Source organism: Gastrolobium bilobum, unplaced genomic scaffold, assembly GCF_033153095.1.
Source record: "Gastrolobium bilobum isolate Gb01-03AN ecotype WA unplaced genomic scaffold, APGP_CSIRO_Gbil_v1 utg10825, whole genome shotgun sequence".
In the NCBI taxonomy this organism is placed as follows: domain Eukaryota; kingdom Viridiplantae; phylum Streptophyta; class Magnoliopsida; order Fabales; family Fabaceae; genus Gastrolobium; species Gastrolobium bilobum.
In genome coordinates, this window is record NW_026898293.1 from 184528 (window position 1) to 205380 (window position 20853).

Here is a 20853-nt window from a genome sequence, read left to right on the forward strand (position 1 = left end):
TATGAAAGTTGCTTTTTTCTTTTTTTTCCACGTCAATTGACAAAATTTTGAAAAAAGAAAAACTTTAATATTATAACTATGGGTTTTCGTTTTATCCTTTAACATAACACAACAAACTTTCCTACACTCACAACATTTTGTGGGGCCCACACTTTTTAAAACAAAAAAATAAATAAAAAATTAAGGCACGCAAAACGAATCTCTATAACATTATTACACAATCACTTTTCCTACAACATAACTCTTATAAAACCCTATAACTATATATTTTCTAAAATATATAGTTATAAAGAGCTGAAAGGATCTAAGCTTATATAGCACAAATAATTTTCCCAAAAGAAAAAAGATTAGATTCTCGAGGATTATACACTTCAAATATGTGTTACTGTAATCAAAATTCGTGTATTCCATGTAATATATCAAATACCCAGAACATATGGTATGCTTGGTCACGTAATGGACATTACATAACCGGACTCAGTGCGGATTGGTTCATTTTGCCAATCAGGAATCCTATTCCTAGGTGTAATGTCAATTGCCTCACCAGTCTCCAAGAGACAAGAAAATTAAAGAATCCCTTTCGGATATGTAGAAAGAAACTTCTCCGCACGTCTAGAGGACCTTGTCATTAATGGGGGTAAATAGGGGAAATTTTTATGATACAACCGTGGTACCATTTTTCCAGTGGGAACACCAATAAAAAATGGAGAGAAAATGTGAAAGTGAGATAAAAAAAAAATAAAAAAAATCCAAGCGGCGAAATTTGAAATGGTATCAAAAGTAGGGGTGTAAATGGGCTGGGCTGGGCTGGGCTTTGGCCATCCTGGCCCAAGCCTACGTCAAAAAAAATTCAGCCTATCTGGCCTACTGGCCTATTAAAGGCTTTATTTGTAGGCCAAGCCCGACCCATTTTCAAAAATAAGAAAGCCTGACATGGCCTACAGGCCTTGTAGGCCTCCCACTATATATACTAAGCAAAAAATAATAATTGTATAGAGCAAAGAAAGTTCCATTCATGCATGCACTAGTACTTCTCATAAGAAAAAAATGACAAACAAGAAAGAGTCAACATAATACCTCAGCTCTAGAATGTATATCATAGAGGAATAGAGTCAAAGAAATGGGAAAAATAAAAAAAATACAATTAGTGGATGCTGAAACAAAGTCTACAAGAGAATGTCATTCATCTAAAAATCTTTAAACCACCATCAAGACAAGGGAAAGAAGAGCATTATTGAAAGATCTTCATCAGTAACATCATAATCCAGCAAGGTACCCATTGCTCCATGGTATTAAGCTGCAACAGCATATAAAATTTGGAGACATTAGACAAGTTTTCCTTTCGTAAAATAAAATAGCACAAAAAGTAAGAGATATTGGTATTTGGTACTTTGTGTCTTTGTCACATAAAATAAATATTATTTTATTATTTTATTTTAATAAATTAAATAGGCCAGCCTACAAGGCCGTAGGCCGGGCTTGACAAAATTGGCCTATGGCCTATTTATTAAAAAAGCCTTTTTATAAGCCTAAGCCTACTCTACTTTTCTGAAAGGCTGGGCCTAGGCTGGGCTTAATGTAGGCTGGGCCGTAGGCTGGGCTGGGCCAGCCTGGCCCATTTACACCCCTAATCAAAAGTTTGCTCGTAAATAGGCAGCTGGTTTACTGCGGGAATTACGCTCAGGCCAGATCTTGGTAGTAGTATATTAAGGTTTAGCATAATTTTTTTTTTTATAAAAAAAACAGATTATAGGCCAACCTTGGCCTATAAATCTATAGATCGATATATATTATATTATTTATTATTTAAAAATAAAAAAAGTTATTATTTAAATAATTTTAATTAATAAAATATATATTATTTAAATTATTTTTTTAATTCTTGATAAGTTTAAAAGGTCTAATCTAATTTATCTTATGTCAAATTAATAGACCTGACCATTTCAGGCTAAATCCTAACCTATTTACATCCCTTATTTGCCATTGTTAAACTTGTTCAAGTGATAATCTATTTTGATCGTTATTCAACTAATTATTTTCCAGTTAATTTCTTTTTGATTTAGCAGAAGAAATAGCAATTCATGAATCATCTGCATGAACTAATGTAAAATGGTAATTTTGAAAGATGCCATAAAAATTTACTTATTTCCCATCATTAGATGCTTGCAAATAAAAAACACACACTACCTATTGATTTTCTCAAAAGCTACTGATATAATATTCGGTAGTAATATTATTACTCTCAGTAGAATAACTTGCATGGAAGAACCGCTGCATTATAGAGCAAGACAATACTAATAATTAAGCAAACAAGTAATATAATAAACTTTTGTTATCGAAAAGATAAAATATTTGAATAGTAACATAAAATAATAAAATAAAAATATATGGATCAACCAACGAAGGTTGGCACAGCTGAATAAACCTTCCACCCACATTAGCTATGGCTTGGATTTAAGTCACCAGGACCAGGAGCAATGGATGATGTTAATTATAAAGATTAACACTAAAAAAAGTGATTAAATACCTTTTTAATAAATAAATTCATCTACCTGTCCTCCCTATTAAAAGTCCCATTTTCTAGTGGCAAGCGCTGCCCGCGTGTAGTTCAGCTTCTTTGACCCGAGACTAATTTCTTTTGCATTATCCTCCCGTAAGAATTGGCTAGAAGGGACAAACAAATTTATTTTTTATTTTTTATTTTTTAAAAAAAGAGCTTACCTTAACACGAACCTGGTAAGTGGTAGTGTGGCAATAGCAATAATCCAACATATATACCTACTAATATATATTTATCAACATTTATAACCAGATTCAACAAATTACCGCGGGATACGCAACCCAATACCAAATATGCACACTTCTGCGCATGCACGTGCAGCATGTACCAAAGACCACTGTCAGAATGAAACGAATTTCATAACTCAAGACATTGTGTGCTCACAGATATCATCTCCATTTCGATTTTCATTGCGCCCACAGATACATTGGTCACATGTTCACTGGAGGAGCTCCCTAAATATGACAATCACATGATCATAATCAGTACCCGTCAAGTGAAAAGTATCAGTGCAATAAAATCAAAACAGTAGCAATAAAAAATGAGAATAAAAACATGTCCCTCAGCCACTTCAGTTGGGTATGCTATTTAATTAATTCGTAATGTGATGATGTTAGAGAAACATTCCAAAACCATGCAAATTGTCAGGTCCAAATGCAAATAAACATTTTTTTTTTTTTTTTTTTTTGATAACAACAAATAAACATTTTAACACAGAATAGATTAAGATTCTTTGCGTTACTTTTAATCTATGAATTTTATAGTAATTATGTTATTTAGGATATTGAGATATTTTCTTATTTTTAGGGATTTTATCTGTAATAAGATATATAAGGAAATTTATATTTTATTAAGATTTTGTATCTAATTAGGATTTATCCAAGATTATTATTATCTCTGCATTATAAATACCTTTTAGGTGCTTTATGTAATTCACACTTTTTGCATAATTAATTACTGATATTTCGTTTCCTTCAAAAAGCATCTAATTTTTGAGTCGGAGAAGCAGTCCACTCTAAAAGAACACACTAGATTTATTAGATGAGTATCCTCCTATCAAGAGGAATAGTCTTGATTACCGTTTATTTATTAAGGGGGATACCCTATCTTGGTTTATCAGTTAGGAGAGTAACCTACCAAGAGAAGCACTCTTGGATTGTCCTACGTCCCGCTTTCTTAAAAGCAATGTCAATATGTCATTTCACTTAACGGTAACTGGTCAATGCAAAACCTCACCTTAAACAGAAGATCATACGCTATATACTCCCAGGGCAATGATATGGACATTAAGCTGCATTTCAAAGGTATCATTTCATCAAAATTTGAGCTGGAGGCAGAGGCAGAGGCAGCTGCATAAGCATGCCTTGCTGCTACTGAAGCAACGGATGCTGCTCTGCGGACAATTACGCCAAGCCCGAACCCTTTCTTGGATATAACTGGAGAAGATGGGCCTGAATCCAGCTGGCTTTGATCTGATATTGCAACAGATAGACTCCATTTCATCCATGTTTCTATCTAACATTTAAATAATAAAATTGGAACTTTAACTACACACACTAGCTCCATAACACAATTGGTGAGAATAGTCAGACAAAAAAGTATTGCCTGTGAGGCTTTGATCGATCTCCTAAGTATTCAACTCTAGAAGTACTTGCTAATATGATAGAATATAATTTAATATGCAATCACATAACATAAAACAACAATAATATGTGAAAAATGTTTCGCCAGATGAATGTTAAGTCATATTTTATATCATTTTCTTATAATAAAGAAATTCAGGGAAAGAAAATATTCTAGCATTTCAATACAAAATTCGGAAATCCCACCCATAAAAAAGTTGCCTACCTGCAACGCCAGAAACAGCTACTTCAACTTCTCCTCGACCTCCAGGACCTTTCATGTAAATCCTATCTGCTTTGCCAGGAGAATGGCCTACTGATAAAAGGCTCCCAAATCGAGACTTGCCAGCTGCAGTGCAGCAAGGGGGAATATATAACTAAATAGTGAGACAACAGATATATGGTATGAGGCACCCAATAGCTATTTATAATATAATAAACTTGTAAATTTCACTATATAAAGGCAATAAAGTGTTATGGTAAGCATTCAAGTAAGGAAAGTCTCTTCTAAAAGAAGCAAAAAACAAAGAAGGCTACTAAGGATTAATCTACGGCATCGAACTGCATTACATATGATACGAAGATGTCCGTAAATAGGATTTATGAAAAATCATAAAATGGCTGAGCACTATTGTCTTTTTAGCACAGATGAATAAAATTTCTCAACTATAGTTAATGAGTCGTAAAAGTTTCATAGGTTCCAAAGACGTTACATTACATATCAAGTGCAGATCAGGGATACATCCACATCAAAATACCTTTAAGAAATTGCAAAACACTGGTGACATAAGATGTCAAATGTGCAAAAATATGTCCCCAACCATTCGCTTTGTAGATAAAACATTCAAAAACATTGCTGAAAATTATAAAAGCAAATATTTAAATAGAGGGTACTGTAGGAAAAATTACCATCATATGCATCACGAACCATCTGATAGCTGACAAATCCTGAGAAAAGGGTAAGCTGCAAATCAGAGATACCAGAGAATCAGTGTCTAAAAATTAATTATTAAAGAACTTCTGTGCTGCAGTATCGTTTGTAGATCCTCTCATTTAAGAAGATACTAAGATACATCAGGGAGAAAGTATTGAAAATAATACTCCATTCATCCATGAAAAAAGGCATGTTTGCAGTGACTTTGTTGTAACGTTCATACATTTTTGGTTGCAGGAGGAACCAAGTTTAGACACTATTCAAACTTGCATTTACTTTTTCTATTCATGGGTTAACAGAGAGCGTCTCAGAAAAAGTCACACCAATATATTAAAACCTATTAGGAACTAACATGGATTTTGTCTTATTTTCTATACCCAAGTTGTCTGTAAACAGCAAATTTCATCTGTTTAAGACCTGAAGTTCTTCTTGCCATTGATTTTAATTTTCTAAATAGCAGATACATACGAATGTAGTAAGAATAGCTTCAACTATAAATGTCCATGCTGTATTTAGCAAAGATGTAAAGACAATAATTCACATTTCAATGATAAGCAAAAGCACTATCTGAGCACTGCCGTGCTCAAAAGTGACAATTGCTTCAACTGCATATTTCATTATTAAAGCACATAAAAGCAGTATACAGTCTATGCTATGCAACATCTAAGTAAAACAGGCAAATGAGGTATAAAGAATAATTAATCAATTAAAAAATATCTAGACTAGAAAGCACTAATCAGAGTTTCAAAAAGTTCAAAAGAAAATCAATTTCAATATAGCAACTGAGAATTAATCAGACCTTAGTATCCTTTTTCTTGGCAGAACTTGTATCAACTTCCAGAGAAGAGTTATCACTAGTACTGCAATCATTGGACACCTTTTCCCTTGGAAATGCTGCCCCATCATGTGCGTTAAGAACAACACAAAAGCAATGATCTTTTTCAGTCAAAACCTGCGGGAAATGAAATGACCAAGGCTTATTTTATGAAGTGATCAGAACCAGAATGCAAAAAATATTTTATGATCTGTCTATTTCTAAAAAAGAGGCAAGTAAAGAACAATGAACCAGGAGCAAGAATTTTGAGAGAAAATAAATAAAACATGACAATGTGAATAAAGATTTTAGCACCTACAATAATCAAAATTTCCAGCTCATAACTGCACAACATAACAATTAGCAATTAACAAGAGCAGCCATTAATCTGCACCAAAGTTATTGAAAATTATACGTTTTTTAAGAAAGTTTCATCACCACATGTAAATAAAAAAGTGGAGCATTCAGGTAACGTTTTTGTTAATATGATACTTGTAGCAGTGGTAAAGCTATACCTTTGTAACTAAAAGGTCATAGGTTCAAATATAGAAAACAAACTTTTTGCAAAAATGCAAAGTTAAGCTTGCGTACAAGAATTTCTTCATCCCTACCGTCACAAGTCGGGGTTTCATTTCATGGGGAGTTATTTTATGAAACTATCAAGATAAGACAAAGCATATTTCAAGTACTATTCTTGGACGTCTTAGTTAATTACAAAATGTGAAACACAAAGGATATTGAATACTTAAAGACTCCCTACATGGCAATGCAATTTAAAGTTTAACAATAACTTACTAAAATGGTATATTACCACAGCATCAAATGTGGAGTCAAAATCATCAATTGCAAAACAAATATCTGGATAAGCAGGTGTTGTTTCCACTTCCTACACACATGTCAATGGCCGTGTAATTGTCAATAAAATTACAAAAATGTCAACTAAAGATTGTATTCCTTTTATCTCCCCAAGGATATATAAAAAAGAGAGGTATACTTGCCTTTTCAGAGTCCAATTGAAAATTTACGCGACTTGGAGATGCATAAACAGTCTTCACAACCTGAGAAAGTGCAATGGGCGATGTTGCCAAATCAGAACACATTTTATACATATATTTAAATATAGAGTTTCAGATATCTTGAACTTCCAAGACACCACTGTTGAGTCTATATTACTGGGAAACAACTGCATTGGCTTAAAGTTTCACCAAAAAAGGGACCCTATAATCCAAAATCATAAGAATAGAGCCTTATTTTCAACTTCACAAACACCAACAATGGTTGATCACAGAAAAGAACAAAAATGACAGGCATGCACATCCTCAAAACCATAGCTATTTTAAAGGGACAAAAGTACTTTTATCAAAAAATCGGATGTGTTAAAAAACATAATGCTGTAGGATGTAGAAGGGAATATTAGAACTATGAAGGAATTAAACTATGGATACAATTTACAATAATTGGGAAAGGTTGAGAGCTAGGGTTCCAGGAAATCCTTGATCAGAATGTCAACAAAATCAAGATCAAGAACAGAGGTAGAAGGAGAATCTATTAATCTGACAATTACAGAATCTATAAATCACTACCAGTAAGAAAAAGAATCAGACTTTCAAAATCTGAATGCATTCAAACTGAAATCATCATTTACTAAAAGTGGCACAAACAACTCTAATGGGCCTTGCTAAGACAATTACTCACTACTCAAAATAATTAAAAATGATTTAAACAGCCCAAAAGACTGACTAAAAGACAGAAATAAAAGCCTGAATAAAACCTAAAGAGCTAGACCTCCATTGAAGAAACTAAGGCGCACAACCTGCCAAAGCAGTAGCTTGAAAAGTGTCTAACTGCAAAAATCAATTTAACTTCCAGACAGGACGTGCTTCACTATCATTCCACCAAATAGGGGTTGGGGTTGATAAATCTGCCCCTTTTTATACCTTAAGCTGATACATATTGCAAGATTTGTAAATCTAATTATCTTTCTTCTGGATATTCACAAACAAAGAAGGTGGAACTAATAAAAAGTGAACCAAATTTTATCTTTTATAAACACTTCTAAGTAGAGGAAGTGAAGATAACTCAATTGTTAGACAAAGATTCATTACACTACATTTACCTTATAAATAGGGGATAAAGGTGTATCCTGCCCAGCTTGATGGTTCTGAAGAACCTGGTGACTAGAGAAATAGATAGTTTGAATCAAATTGCCTGGATAAATGTTTATGATTATGAAGAACAAGCAAATAATAACCCTAAACTGAAAAATTTTATAAAGCTTATGCAAACCCTTTCATGGTCTTTTAAAAAAAACATACAAGAGTTTTCTACTTTAAAGTTGCAGAATGTTTGAATCGGAATTTAGAAAGTTACTCTAATTATGACCAACAAATATAATGATCCGATATTAATTAGTATAAAAAAACTGATTAAACTGAAATTGACTCTGGTATTTGTCATAAAGGAAAACTTGCTGACCAGAAATGGCCATATAAGGATACAATCATACAACTTATCAATCTTGGTAACATTTTGAGAAAACGAGTTAAATTAGGAATCCATTCTCCGTAGACCATGCACAAATCAATTGATGCGTGCAAATGACAATGAAACAAATGAAATCAGTTAAAGGCAACCTGAAACTTAAAATTAGGCATGGCGAAACACAATTGTGGACAGGAAATTAAGGAAAGAAAATCATTACCTGCAAATTGCAACAGTTACACTGAATGATGTATGAGCAATTAAATTCAAGTAAAATGAACGCCTCCAGTCCACATCTATAGAAGTTTCGTCAATTAAGTTGCTCAACTGGCGGACAAAAGAGTGAACAAAATTATTTGGCATCACAATGGATGGACAACCAAATCCTATGTAAATAACCAAATAAACATGAATTCCATTGACACTCCAATGCCTATACCAACACTTTTCACCTTAAAAAATAGAATTGGCTCACAAAGTAAATAATGTCATTGCACATAATCAGCAAATATCTTAATGTTATCAATTCTTATCACAATCCAACCCATACTACCCCATGGTCAACTACTATGAAGCCAGAAGTTATGCTAAGCTCATTCTCAAACAAATTAACATGAGGTCTAACCTTAAATTCTAGTTTTCTTCTTCTTTTTTTAAAGGCAACCCGAGATTCTGCCTAAGAACAAATTTTAACCCAGAGGAGGTCAGACCAAAAATTGACATTACATTAGCATGCTGGTTCGTTATAAGCAATTAATAGTGTTTAACAGTTAAATATCCATGAATTCCATTGACACTCAAACAACTATACAAACAGCTTTCACCTTTGATTGCAAGAAATAGGGGTGAAGAATAAATCTATAATAAACATTTTTTCCAACATGTTTTTGCTCCTTTTTGCAGATGCAAATGATTCAGACAGAAAGACAAATTAGAAAACTAGTCTGATATCTATGAAGGACACAGGGAAAAGAGTCTATGTAGTGTGAAGTACATTAACAATAAGCACTAGATAGTAGATACTGTTTGAACTTCAGCAGAACTCACATAACTAGTCTCTCTGTGTGTGTGTATACATAAGAGAGCGCCAATAGATTTTAATGTTGAATTTACCTTAGGTGCCCACCTGCGTACAAAATAAGGATCTACACTATCTGCATTACCAGAACCTTGGGAACCCTGTGGGAAAAGACTTCTAAAAGGATCAACAATATTGCTTCCAATCAAACTTTACAAGAAAATAATTATAATAATAATAACCTAAGGATTGTAAATCATTATTACCCCTGGTGAAAAAAGATAAACAAATCAACCCAAAAAATTTGAAGTCAGAAAAGATATACCAGTTTTCTGACAAAGAAAACGAGATCATCATCTTGGCGTCCCCTTGACTCCTTGCCACGGACAAAGTACAAATCAAAGACATCATGCCAAAACTTCATATCCATTTCGACATCAGGAGCATCTTGCTCCTCAACTACCGTTTTCCCTATCAAGTTGGAGTGCTTCTTCACCATGCTTAACAATTCACACCTTAGGAACAAAAATAGGAAAGAAAGGAAAGAACGCACGATGCAGCATATCATGTGAGGTTGCAATTTCATACCACAATCGAATTATAAAATTGGATATGAAATGAGGAGACAAAGAGAGAGAATGAGATAGTGAATGTACCTTGAGGGGGTTTCGCCTCCATCGCCAAGCATTTCTTCTGAGCAGCTTTTTCACTCACTAAAATTAATGGTTAAGAGAACTAATCTAGTCTAGGGTTTATGACCAAAATTCGTAGGCGATTTGATACCAACGCAGTACTAGTTTCTATTCCTAACAGTGCGCCAGAGGCAGGAATGGAGCAGTTGTTTGTTCGGTGCTTACGCACTCCAACTCTTGGTTCTTTGTCATATTAACATTCATATATTATAAGCTTGTCACTTCAGCCAACAAAGTCGTTGTAGTATAGTGGTGAGTATTTCCGCCTGTCACGCGGACGACCCGGGTTCGATCCCCGGCAACGGCGATTTGAATATTTTTGATGACATTAGGAAAACAACCAAAAATTACAAAAAAACAAAACGAATCCGAAGTCATGCAACAATCCTAGAAGGCATATATATGCGGGATTCTATTTTTTGACGATTAACTCAATACTTGTATATTTCTTCTTCTTCTTCTTTTATATATAGTAAAAGCACCCTCAGGTTAGCTTCAAATGACTAGGGTTAAATTGTTGCCTCAACTATCTTAAGCCTATTTTAATCATTTAATTTAACCTTGTTCTATGTGACTTATGTCTCATCATAAATGTGGGTAAATAAATCAATCAGGTTATAGAAAATTCCGCTATGTGTTAAGCTTTTGACAATGTCTGAAACACAAAACTACAGTAATAGTGAGGTTTTAAACTTTTTTTTTATTAAAAAGTACATGTATGTATTTGAATATGAGCTTAAATTATACTTGATAAAAGTTTATCCTCTTATTGCTGTTTTCATTTTAAAGTTTTCTAATTGAGTTCTGGAATATCCAAACTTGGTGAGGAATGATATATAATTTAGTAACAATTAATTCTTTAAATATCCTGTTAATTATTTAAACGGTAAACAAAAAAAAAAAGAGAAAGAAGAAATGTTTAATATTTTGAATATTTTATGTTTTGTGATTTTAATATTATGTTTCACCTTAAACTAGTTTTTTTTTTTTTTTGAAACATCAGAAAAGAAACACAACAAATTAGGCACAAAGCCTATGCTAGTGAACTCTCACATTGTCATGCAGAAGATGGTGCAAACACCCCGGAGGAGGATTCTCCGGCAACTGAACCGTCTCAGAAAAATGTTAGCATACGCAGTCAACCAATCTGCTACGTCATTCCTCTCACGATGGATATGTAAATATAAATGTTCCAATCCATTGCTAGCATGTCTCTGATACACATAATCAGCCCAGAGAAAGGATGGGAAGGGCAAATTCCTTCAAAATGAGATGCTAAGCTAATTATTAACGGATGCAGTGGATAAAGATGATACAACTTAACTTAATGCTGATACAGCCTAACTTAACTTCTAACTGATGCGTAACTTACGGATTCTGTTGTACAGTTAGTTAGTAGATTCAGTTAGTTAGTTGTTAAGCATAGTTAGCGTTAGCGTTTTGTTAATAGGCTTAGTGTATCGTAGAGGCTATAGCTTTCTTTTGTATATATACTTTGCACATTGCTTTATTCAGTAGGAATGAATCATTTCAATACAAATCTCAATATGGTATCAGAGCTACACAAAGGGCTCTGATAATCACGCAAACCGCTTATTCGTTTTCTTCGTTTCTTGCGTTTCTTCTTCTTGATTTCAATTGATATTCTTGAGTTTTGAGATGGCAAATCATGTTGCTGCTCCTGATTTTGTGATAAATCCGTCGAATCCGTATTATCTACATCCAAACGAGAGTCCATCGTTGATCCTAGTATCACCTCCATTGACAGGGAAGAATTATCATACCTGGTGTCGTGCTATGACTGTATCATTGATTTCTAAAAACAAGTTAAGCTTTGTTGATGGATCCATTATGGCTCCTGATCCAACAGATCCACTTTTTCCTTCTTGGCAGCGTTGCAACACAATGGTCCTTTCATGGATCCGTCGCTCAATAGCAGAAAACATAGCTCAATCAATAATCTGGATTGAACGAGCATACGAAGCATGGAGAGATCTGAGTGATCGTTTCTCACAGTCAGACATTTTCAGGATTACTGAAATTCAAGAAGACATGTACAAGCTGCAACAAGGTGATAAGAGTATTAGTGATTATTTCACACAGTTGAAGATCCTATGGGATGAGCTTGAGAATCTCAAGCCATCACCAAGGTGTAGATGTATTGTACCGTGTAATTGTGGAGCCTTGACACTGGCAAGGACACAGAGAGATAATGATTACGTAATTCGTTTTCTAAGAGGATTAAATGAGCAATATGCTCAGGTGAGATCACAGATAATGCTTATTGATCCACTTCCCAATGTGAATCGAGTGTTCTCAATGGTTACACAGCAAGAACGTCATTTGCAAGTTGGTAGCATCAATGAAGTTCAACCTGATGCAGGTATTTTTGCTAATCTAGCAAGTCAAAACACCTTCCAGAGAGGAGGTGGCAGCTACAATCGAGGTCGTGGACGTTTCAATTCCTATGGAAGAGGCCAAAACAGTGGAGGAAGACTTTGTACATACTGTGGCCGCATAAATCACACTATAGAGACTTGTTTTCACAAACACGGGTTTCCACCAAGTTTTAGGAGCAGGAACAATCATTCTGCAAATTATGCAGAAGTTGGTGAAGAACCACATCAAGAGGCTCTCTCTTTTACTCCAAATGTTTCTTCTCAGCATCCTTTTTCACAGGAGCAGTATCAGCAAATTCTGAGTATGATACAGAATCAACCACAAGAGACCAATCCTGATCCACATACCTTGAACTTTGCACAATCCTCTGCTAATCAGGTAGACACAGATATGCAACCATCCCACACTCAATCAGGTAAAATTCCAATCCAGTGGTTACTTGACACAGGGGCCACAGATCACATATCACACGATATTTCCCAATTTTGTTTCCTTCAAAGGATAAAGCACACACTTATCACTTTACCTAATGGTCATCGAGTCATAGCCACACATTCTGGCACAATAAAATTGTCACCTCAGCTTATTCTCCTTGATGTGTTATATGTTCCTAATTTCCATGTCAATTTAGTATTTGTTACTAAATTTCTGAAAACTACTGCATTCACACTAATTTTTTCTGGTCCATCTTGTTACCTGCAACAGCCCCATACCAAAGTGATGACTGGTTTTGCTAGGCAGCAAAATGGGCTTTATGTGATAGATCTTGAAGGTACGGGTAAATCAACCTTCCAATACACTGCAGCTTGCTATACGATTTCTAAGTCAAATAAAGACACTCTCCTTTGGCACAGACGACTTGGGCACATCCCTACAAAACTGATGCAGCAGATGTCCATTACTTTCCCTTGTATTAGTTGTTCTGAATTACTAGAACCTTGTGATGTATGCTTTTATGCTAAACAGAAAAAGCTACCTTTTGTATCAAGCTCTACTAAAACCAATAAACCTTTTGATTTGGTCCATGCCGACATTTGGGGCCCTTGTTCATTATCCTCAATTCATGGTGAAAAATATTTTTTAACGCTAGTTGATGAATTTTCCAAGTTCACATGGGTGATCTTGATGAAGAACAAAAGTGAAACCCGAAACCATATCCAACACTTTATTACACTCATTGCAACCCAGTTTAATACTACCATTAAAACCATTAGAAGTGACAATGGCAATGAATTTAAGATGAAAGACTATTTTCTCAGCAAAGGCATAATCCATCAAACATCCTGTGTTGCCACTCTTCAGCAGAATGGGGTACTGGAGCGCAAACACCAACACCTCTTGAATATAGCTAGATCATTATTTTTTCAAGCCCATTTACCATCTACTCTTTGGCCTTACACAATTATCCATGCTACCCATTTGATAAATAGAACTATTACTCCCTTATTGTCTAATCTTTCCCCTTATGAAATGCTTTACAACATCAAACCTGATCTTACACACCTCAAGGTTCTTGGCTGTCTATGTTTTGCCACAACTAACACTGCTCATCGCACCAAATTTGCCCCACGGGCCATCAAATGTGCTTTCCTTGGTTACAAACAAGGAACTAAGGGATTCATTGTTTATGATCTAGCTTCCCATCAAATCCATATCTCTCGAAATGTTACCTTTTTTGAACATCATTTTCCTTTCCAAAAGGCTGATACCCCATTCCTTGTCACCACACATTTTCATCCTCTTTATGATGTTCCTTCTATCATTCCTCCAACACCTCAACCACAACCACACCTTCACCCTCAACCACAACCACTTCCACAACCACAACCACCTCCACAATCCACACATGTTGATCCTCACCCTTTACAGGATCCTTTACTTGTTCATACTGCTTCACCACGTCGATCCACTCGCCCTCACCATCCTCCTCGCTATCTTCAAGATTATCACACTGATCTGCTTACTGCCAAGCAACATCATTCACATGGAGGTATGATCTCTTCTTCTCATGCTTTATCTACTCCATATCCTTTGTCTAACGTGTTATCCTATTCACATTGCACACCACCTTATAAAAAATTTTGTCTTACGGTTTCTGCCAACACTGAACCTCACACATATGCCCAAGCTATAAAACATGTTCATTGGCAACAAGCTATGCAATCAGAACTTGCTGCCCTTGCACTTAACCATACTTGGTCTCTTGTTGATTTACCTCCTGGCAAGCTTCCCATTGGTTGTAAATGGGTTTTCAAAATCAAATATCATGCTGATGGCTCCATTGAACGCTATAAGGCTCTTTTAGTGGCCAAGGGGTTCACTCAACTCGAAGGTGTTGATTACTTCGACACATTCTCTCCTGTTGCAAAGGTCACGACCATCAGGGCTCTTCTCTCCATTGCTGTAGCGCAGGGCTGGCACCTTCACCAGTTGGATGTAAACAATGCTTTCCTCCATGGTGATCTCCATGAGGAAGTGTACATGTCTCTCCCTCCTGGTCTTTCCTCTTCCGAACCTGGTCAGGTTTGCCGTTTACACAAGTCTCTCTACGGCTTGAAACAAGCCAGCCGTCAATGGCATTCCAAGTTGTCTACGGCTCTTCTCTCCCTTGGCTATCTCCAATCATCTGCAGATCACTCCCTCTTCACCCTTCGACGTGGCTCAGGCTTTACTGCTCTCCTTGTGTATGTCGACGATATTGTTCTCTCGGGTAATGATCTGGATGAAATCACGCGTGTCAAATGCTTTCTGGATGACCATTTTAAGATCAAGAATCTGGGCAATCTTCGCTACTTCCTTGGTCTTGAAATCTCACGATCGTCTACTGGTTTATCTGTTAATCAAAGAAAGTATGTGTTGGAGATTTTATCTGACGCTGGGCTTCTAGGAGCCAAGCCTATGGCTACTCCGATGGACTCTTCATGCAAACTCACCTCATCCTCTGGCTCACCTTTGGAGGACCCTTCTTCTTATCGTAGACTCATTGGCAGGCTCCTATACCTCACTACAACGCGTCCTGATATTGCCTTCGCTGTTAATCGCCTTAGCCAGTTTGTTTCTCAACCCTCTGACGTGCATTTACAGGCTGCACATAGGGTGCTTCGTTACCTCAAAGGCACGCCCACTTCTGGTCTGTTTTATTCGGCTACCAATGACCTCAGTTTACGTGCTTTTGCTGACTCCGATTGGGGTGCTTGTTCGGAGTCTCGCAAGTCCATTACTGGCTACTGTGTCTTCTTAGGCACTTCCGTTATCTCCTGGCGTTCCAAGAAACAACATACAGTCTCTCGCTCCTCGTCTGAGGCGGAATACCGTGCGCTGGCTTCTTTAACGTGTGAACTTCAATGGTTGCAGTTCCTTCTCTTGGATCTTGGTCTCTCTTGGCATCGCCCAGCTTCTGTCTACTGTGATAGTCGTTCTGCCATTGCTCTTGCGCATAATCCTGCCTTCCATGAGCGTTCCAAACATATCGAGATTGACTGCCATGTCACTCGCGAGAAGATCCGTTCTGGCTTGCTTCATCTTTTACCCATTGCCTCATCCGCTCAACTGGCTGATTTCTTCACCAAGCCTCTCCCTTCGGTCCAGTTTCGCCTCTTGCTCTCCAAACTTGGCGTTCTTGATGTTCACCGCCCAGTTTGTGTGGGGGGGGTATTAACGGATGCAGTGGATAAAGATGATACAACTTAACTTAATGCTGATACAGCCTAACTTAACTTCTAACTGATGCGTAACTTACGGATTCTGTTGTACAGTTAGTTAGTAGATTCAGTTAGTTAGTTGTTAAGCATAGTTAGCGTTAGCGTTTTGTTAATAGGCTTAGTGTATCGTAGAGGCTATAGCTTTCTTTTGTATATATACTTTGCACATTGCTTTATTCAGTAAGAATGAATCATTTCAATACAAATCTCAATACTAATAGGGAACCCTCTTCTACCCATATGTTCCTACAACCTTTATTCCAAGCAACCTCCAATTCCAACAGAATGGCCTAAAGCTCTGCGTTGAGAGTTGTTCCACTTCTTACGTTCTTGCAAAAATCAAAAATCCAATCGTCAATGTTGTTACGAAAAACACCTCGACAACCCATCAACATAACTGGTTTACACCTCCATAACATGACTATTACAAAATTAAATAAAACAAAAAACAAAAAAAACAATTCAAATACATATTCCCCATTTATGTCCGTACTTATTTTGCATTTATGAAATTAAAGTAAAACAAAAAAAATGAGATTTTGAATTAAATTGATTCCTAACATGAATCTATATATTATTTAAAGCTCTAAAGTGGATCATTAGGATCTCGCTTTAAGGTCATGTTCATTCATAATACAGGTTCAATGTCACCTTAATTTCTTTTTGTCCATCTTTATTGATATGAACCAAAATCAGTTTTCAAGATTGTTATTTTTAGGTGAAATTTTGTAAAACATTCATTAACTTCTTCTTTTTTGTGAGGAAAAGAATAAGAAAAAAGGAACAGGTGATTTTTTTTCTATTTTTTTTCAGAAAAAGATGCGTAAAAATTTTGATGTAAGAATGATATCTTTGTTAATTTTGAGTAAGACAGAAGTGGAGCAATAAAAACATTAAAATCAATTTTTTATGATAAAAATGATAATTTTAAGAAAGTGTATACATGAAATGACGATGTGCATGTTTTTGTAGATGTTTATCCAACTCAAACTCATTTTAGAGGGTGCAAACGGGGTTTTGTTCACAAATTGATGTTTGGCAAAATTACAATTGAAGTGTGTGATTGATTTAGTTTCAAACTATAATCTGAGGGTAAGTAAAAGAGAGTTGCTTTTACGTTTGATTAGAAATGTTTCTCGCAAAAATTATAACTTTTTAGATTAAAATATCTGAACACAAATTATTATATCATTAAAAAAATTCTTTTAATTAAAACTAAGTACATCTTTAATTTTGTAAACTTTAACTTAAACATACAACAAATAATGTAACATGGAATGTAATGAGAAAACGTGGAAGCGGGTGGTGAAATGTATAAGTGGAATTTGAAATGATGCAATTGTTTGGAAGATAAGAAAATTGGGATATGCTAAGATTTGGGGAGAAAACGTGAAATGGATGGTGAAATGTTATCGAATCGGAATTCAGTTGTAATTTAGGAAGGGAAAAAAGTGCAAAAGTTAAACATAAAAATAAAAACCTAACTCTAGAATTGTGATATGTGAAATTTCAGTAATAATATTTGAGAGTAATAAAAGAACTTTCAAAAAAATATGAGCAAAGTATTTTGGAGTTCTCGACGAAAATTAAGAAGCCCTCTATAATCTCTTAGCTTTTAAAAATATGAATAAAGTGTCTTTTGAATTTCCAACAAAAATCACGAAGCCCAATTATAATTCCTTAGGAAAAACAAGTTGACTTATTCATCTAAAATTCAAAATGAATTCAATTAGTTGAAATTGTGATCCTTCTAAAATTTAAAGAAAATCTATATTAGTCTCTTAAAAAGACTAATATGAATCAATTTTAAATTTTAGAAAGACCATAAATTAATTTTTTTTTCCTAAAAAATTGAGTAACCAAATGATACTTCATTCAAAATATATATCAAACAAGATAAGTGCTGAAGCCATGCGACGCAATGGGAATAAAAGTATAACATGCTCCAAGCCTATATTTTATTGTATATTTGACGGATTTAATCTCTCACTAAATTGATGGGTACGGCATCTTTCAAGGTATCTATCTATCTACTGTTTCTTGGATTCCTTGGTGCTGGGGTTAATTTAAGGGACAAAGTTTCAAAAGCGAAAGAAACTTTGTCCACTGAAACAACGCATTGGTCATTATCCAAACGACAAAATCATTTAATATGATAGAATTGAGGGAGAGAAAGATAGTGCTTGTATTGATTTTTTAAAAGCAACTTTAGTATACAGAACATGATCAATCTACAATAGTAAATGAAACCTGCTGCAAAATTGGTTTAAAAAATCCAAAAGAAATCAAAAGGCAAACAAATCAATATGATCACGGTGGTGATCCCAACAATCATGTTCCCAACCCACTCTTACACGCTCACCTCACCTCCCTACCCCACCCCACCTCTTTAATTTCTTCGTTTAGCTTTTTCTCGTTTCGATGGATTAGAAACAAAAAATCTGTTCAAACACAAAGGAAAGCACAAAATCCATAATAAATGAATCAAACTATAGCAAATTACCAAGCGATTTGTTAAGCAACGTATTGAAATCGGTAACTAATTTTCAACAATTTCGATCCAACGCAGGAGCCAAATTTTGCAGCTATGTGAGTGGCTAGGAGCAAAATTTGGAGCTCGAATTAGTACAACCCGAATCCATAACTTGATACAAGTATGGAATTCATAATTTTATCACATATATTCTAGCTCACTGATTCACTGTTATTCTCCAGTTATGTCCATTGACCACTTATCATGATGAACAAATTAAAGGCCTCGGAAATCTTATATATTTTGAACAAAAGACACGCAGGGAAAGAATGTTAAACGCACAGAAATCAAGTTTAATATAATTTATTTCATTACACATTAAACAGTCTCGATTATCTGTATACATCAAAGTCAAGGAAGATCGCTTCTTAATTTCATTATCCATAACATATTTGAACGCACAATTCTAATAACCCGCATATATAAAATTACAATATATCACTTACCAAGAAAGATAAGACACGTTGATTTGATTTTTCTCAAGGCCTCAAAATTAAGGTATTTTGTTTCCACTTTCACTATTTGGTCTTCACTCTTCAGTCAAGAACTGCTCCGGTACTCTTCTTCCCTTTACCTGTCCTTCTCCTGCTGGTGGTTCCAGCGACACAATCATGACGGAGATTTTCTTCGTTGGACATCAACGGCAAGTCGTTGGCATCTTCTCCGTCTTCTACAGTAGCGATGCGGATGCAAGAGCAATGATTTAAGGATGCAAAAAAAGCCATTGTGACACCGTTGATGAACCACATGGCCACCCCATCTAGCTTTCTGCAACCAGAAGAGCCTTGGCTCGACGACGACGACGAACCCCGGACCCTGGACTCAACGGTATTTGATGATCGGAGACTGAAGAAGCCGCTGCAACTGGCAGAGGTAGTGGCAGCCATGGAATCCACGTTGAAATGGCCACACCCAAAAACCAATTAGGTAGAGCTTAAGAAGCTTCAGGTTCGTAGCTAATGATGGACTCTAGCTTGGTTTAATTATTTATTATTATTATTATTATATTATGGTGTCCGGCGTGTATCATTACAATTTATGGAATTGAAAGCTTCTCTTTTTATTTTATTTTCAGATATCTCATTTTTACCGTTTACTCCGTAGTTTGTACGCATGTATACGCACGCGCGAAAAAGAAGAAGAAAGAATTAATGACTTTTAAAAAAAAAACAATCAATATACTCTATGTCGTGTTGCATCTAACATAAAATACCCGCTAGCTGCTGCTCTTCTTTAAACTATTTCTTAAATTTAAGCATAAGTTATGTTGACAATTAATGTTCAATAACAACATCTTATGTGGCGAAGTAACTTAATTACATTCTCAATTTCTAGATGATGAATTTCCAGTTAGATTAAAATATATATCACCGTCATGAAACATCAATCATGCACGTATAGTGGATTAATTGTCATGCGTATAGAACAAGATGTGGATGACAAGGAGCTATACTTTCTTAAAGGTTCATGATTGCCTTTGCTTCTGGATTTGTTCATGTTTTATAATTTGGTTTTATTATTTAGTGGGCTTCCCGGTAGGTAAAGTTAGGGATTTAAATTAATCTTCCAAAAAATTGCAAGAGAATATAATTTTTTTTTTAGATATATATATTATTTTCGCAATTCTACCCAAATGTGGTGAAGGTTTAAGAACTCTGCAACAGTGTTTTTCCAAGTTATCTTGGGTTATATAAATGACATTTTTCACTCATAAAAAGTCACATTTTAATTTTCTATAATTAAATTTAAGGAAAAATATTTTTACTTTTGTCATATAAATTTTTTTCTGTCATATTTACATAAAATTGTGTTGGCCTCATTTTAAAAAAAGAAAAAGAAAAAGAAAATTAATGGAATCCATTCATTTTATATGAGTGTGATAGAAAAAAACTTGTGTAAACAAAGTCAAAAATATTAAACATTTAAATTTATTATAGTACTACGGTTAGTTTTTTTTATACAAATTCGCGTTTAATTCTATGTCTTTATGTAATTATTGCCCCTTTTTATTAAAAGATTGAAATTAGACCCAGCAAAATGGTGCCACTTCATTCCTAAAAACATTTGTACTATAATTTAATGGGAAAAATAAGTATTA

At 35.0% G+C, this 20853-nt stretch overlaps 2 protein-coding genes and 1 non-coding gene across 5 annotated transcripts; 1 reads left to right on the top strand and 2 right to left on the bottom strand.

Moving 5' to 3' along the window:
• Window positions 1–916: 916 nt before the first annotated feature.
• On the bottom strand, window positions 917–10227 carry LOC133314548 (uncharacterized). Of its 3 annotated transcripts, none has more exons than XR_009751965.1 (13): window positions 10086–10227; window positions 9755–9944; window positions 9525–9590; window positions 8632–8738; window positions 8047–8107; window positions 6929–6988; window positions 6742–6816; window positions 5916–6068; window positions 5092–5146; window positions 4409–4531; window positions 3797–4032; window positions 2827–3015; window positions 917–1297 (listed from the first exon to the last, which is right to left on the bottom strand). XR_009751965.1 is itself a non-coding variant. In XM_061516031.1 (12 exons), the coding sequence occupies exons 1-12, from the start codon at window positions 10115–10117 to the stop codon at window positions 2992–2994; spliced, it is 1182 nt and encodes a 393-aa protein (XP_061372015.1). In that variant the 5' UTR covers window positions 10118–10227; the 3' UTR covers window positions 1957–2991. The 3 variants fall into 3 exon arrangements, 1 of the variants encoding a protein (XP_061372015.1); XR_009751964.1 differs by lacking the exon at window positions 917–1297 and adding an exon at window positions 1957–2664; XM_061516031.1 differs by lacking the exon at window positions 917–1297 and having other exon boundaries at window positions 1957–3015.
• Window positions 10228–10356: 129 nt separating this feature from the next.
• On the top strand, window positions 10357–10428 carry TRNAD-GUC (transfer RNA aspartic acid (anticodon GUC)). Its single transcript has one exon. It is a non-coding gene; the product is annotated as a tRNA-Asp (tRNA).
• An 8648-nt stretch (window positions 10429–19076) lies between these two features.
• LOC133314562 (uncharacterized) lies at window positions 19077–19730 on the bottom strand. Its single transcript, XM_061516056.1, has one exon. It carries the CDS (start codon window positions 19640–19642, stop codon window positions 19292–19294), a length of 351 nt encoding a protein of 116 aa, XP_061372040.1. The 5' UTR covers window positions 19643–19730; the 3' UTR covers window positions 19077–19291.
• Between the last annotated feature and the right edge of the window lie 1123 nt (window positions 19731–20853).

Bases quoted from the DNA above. Each gene is read 5' to 3' on its own strand.
- LOC133314548 (XM_061516031.1), bottom strand. From the start codon at position 10,117: ATGCTTGGCGATGGAGGCGAAACCCCCTCAAG. The intron at 6,069-6,741 runs GTAATATACCAT...CATTTCCCGCAG, and splicing joins ACTCCACATTTGATGCTGTG to GTTTTGACTGAAAAAGATCA. The intron at 5,147-5,915 runs GTCTGATTAATT...TCTGATTTGCAG, and splicing joins CCAAGAAAAAGGATACTAAG to CTTACCCTTTTCTCAGGATT.
- LOC133314562 (XM_061516056.1), bottom strand. From the start codon at position 19,642: ATGGCTGCCACTACCTCTGCCAGTTGCAGCGGCTTCTTCAGTCTCCGA.